This window comes from Portunus trituberculatus, chromosome 21 (genome assembly GCF_017591435.1).
Source record: "Portunus trituberculatus isolate SZX2019 chromosome 21, ASM1759143v1, whole genome shotgun sequence".
NCBI lineage: Eukaryota > Metazoa > Arthropoda > Malacostraca > Decapoda > Portunidae > Portunus > Portunus trituberculatus.
In genome coordinates, this window is record NC_059275.1 from 16,902,923 (window position 1) to 16,904,732 (window position 1,810).

Consider the following 1,810-nt stretch of genomic DNA (forward strand, 5'->3'; position numbering starts at 1 on the left):
TCGGCGGGTGTCGGCGTCAGTGTCGGTGTGGGAAAACAAGCATTAGTCAGACCACAGGCCGCCGGGGTGGGAGGGGGGAGGGGGAGGGTAAGCACGCCGAACAGTTCCCGCTCACCGGACACGCCCCTCGCTCACCGCTCGACTTCCTCTCCGCCCCCACGGCACATAAGAACCAATGGGCGGCCGCCCTGCACGAGGCTCCTCCCTCCCTCCCTCCACCACCAGTAGCGCCGCTCCCCGCTGCTCCTCAGCAGCCAATGGTCGGTCCTTCTGCCCCCAGCGCTTCTCTTCGGTATAAATTGTGGCACCGTCCTGCGCCACACTCATTCTGCCCCAGTGACGCTTACGACGCGGCCATGGTAGCGTCTCCTCCTAGCGTGCCCTGCCTGCCGGGCCTTGGCGTCAGGCTGCCCCCCGCCACCCTAGGCTCCGCCTTCACGCCCCTCTCCAGAGACCACCGCGCCCTGCATCTGCTACAGTCGCTGCCGCTGCTGCAGTCTGCGGGCGGACCTGCCAAGCCGCTGCCGCCGCCACTGGGGATGGACCCCCGGGTGGTGGGGCTGCTGCAGGGCTGCAACCCCTTGGGCCAGCTGCCATGGGCGGCGCTGGGCGCTGGCGAGCTGGCCCTGAACCGGCTGCTGCTGACTCCCGGGGGCCGCCTCAGCAGACCCAAGAAGCGGTACATCTGCAAGTACTGCCAGCGGGAGTTCACCAAGAGCTACAACCTGCTGATCCACGAGCGGACCCACACGGACGAGCGGCCCTTCCCCTGCGACATCTGCGGCAAGGCCTTCAGGAGGCAGGACCACCTCCGCGACCACAAGTACATCCACAGCAAGGAGAAGCCCTTCAAGTGCGAGGCGTGCGGCAAGGGATTCTGCCAGGCGCGCACCCTCGCCGTGCACAAGGCGCAGCACGCCCACGACGTCCCGCCCACACCCGCCGCCCCGCACACGCCACCCTCCGCGCCCGCCGCCGCCGCCGCCCGCCTGGAGGCCGACGAGGTGGTGGACGTGCTGCACTGCGACGACGACGAGGACGACCACGTGATGCAGACGCTGACGGAGGAGGACGAGGAGCTGCAGCCCGCGGCGCCCCAGCCCCCCAAGAGGCTCGGCTTCTCCATCGCCGACATCATGAGCAGATAGAGGCGCGAGGGGCGCCGCGCCACCTCGCCGTGCCCTGTGTGCCTCACGGCGCTTATGTATAGTCACTCTGTATATATTGTACAAACAAATGTATTTATTAAATAACTTTACTTTTTACTCATGCTTTAAATAACCTGGCTTGTGAATGACGGGCAGGTGAGCCCCGGGAGGGATGGAGGGGGAGAGGGAGGGGTTTCTGACACTTGACTGGTGGCGGCAGTGAGGTACACGCGGCGCCCTGACAGGTGGACACCAGGTAAGGCGACTCTCCCAGAGAGCACAGGGCGGCAGGCACAATCACCGCACTACATCCTGACGGTGGAGCCAGGCACACCTCCCGCCCCTGATAACAAAGTAGACGCCAGGGCACCACCACTCCACGTCGACGCCTGCAGCAGCAGTAACAAGGGGCTCCCACACCTCCACACACCACCTAGCCGAGGAAACACACACACACACAGTGAACTTTAAACATTGTGATGATTTATCTCTTCCTTGAACCTGACACGCCTCCCTCCTCCTCCTCCTCTTCCTTTTCCTCCTCGTGCCGCGGTGCGCTATCAGGCGAGGCGAGACAGGAACTTAGCATGCGGAGGCCCATGGGAGGCAGACAGATGTGCGGGGGTGAGGGGGAGGTGACACCCGACACTGGGAGGAAGGGA

The 1,810-nt window shown here is 64.8% G+C and overlaps 1 protein-coding gene across 1 annotated transcript; it reads left to right on the forward strand.

Moving 5' to 3' along the window:
* The first annotated feature begins 242 nt into the window (after window positions 1-242).
* LOC123506993 (protein odd-skipped-like) lies at window positions 243-1,265 on the forward strand. The gene has a single exon (XM_045259486.1). It carries the CDS (start codon window positions 258-260, stop codon window positions 1,146-1,148), a length of 891 nt encoding a protein of 296 aa, XP_045115421.1. The 5' UTR covers window positions 243-257; the 3' UTR covers window positions 1,149-1,265.
* Window positions 1,266-1,810: the final 545 nt, after the last annotated feature.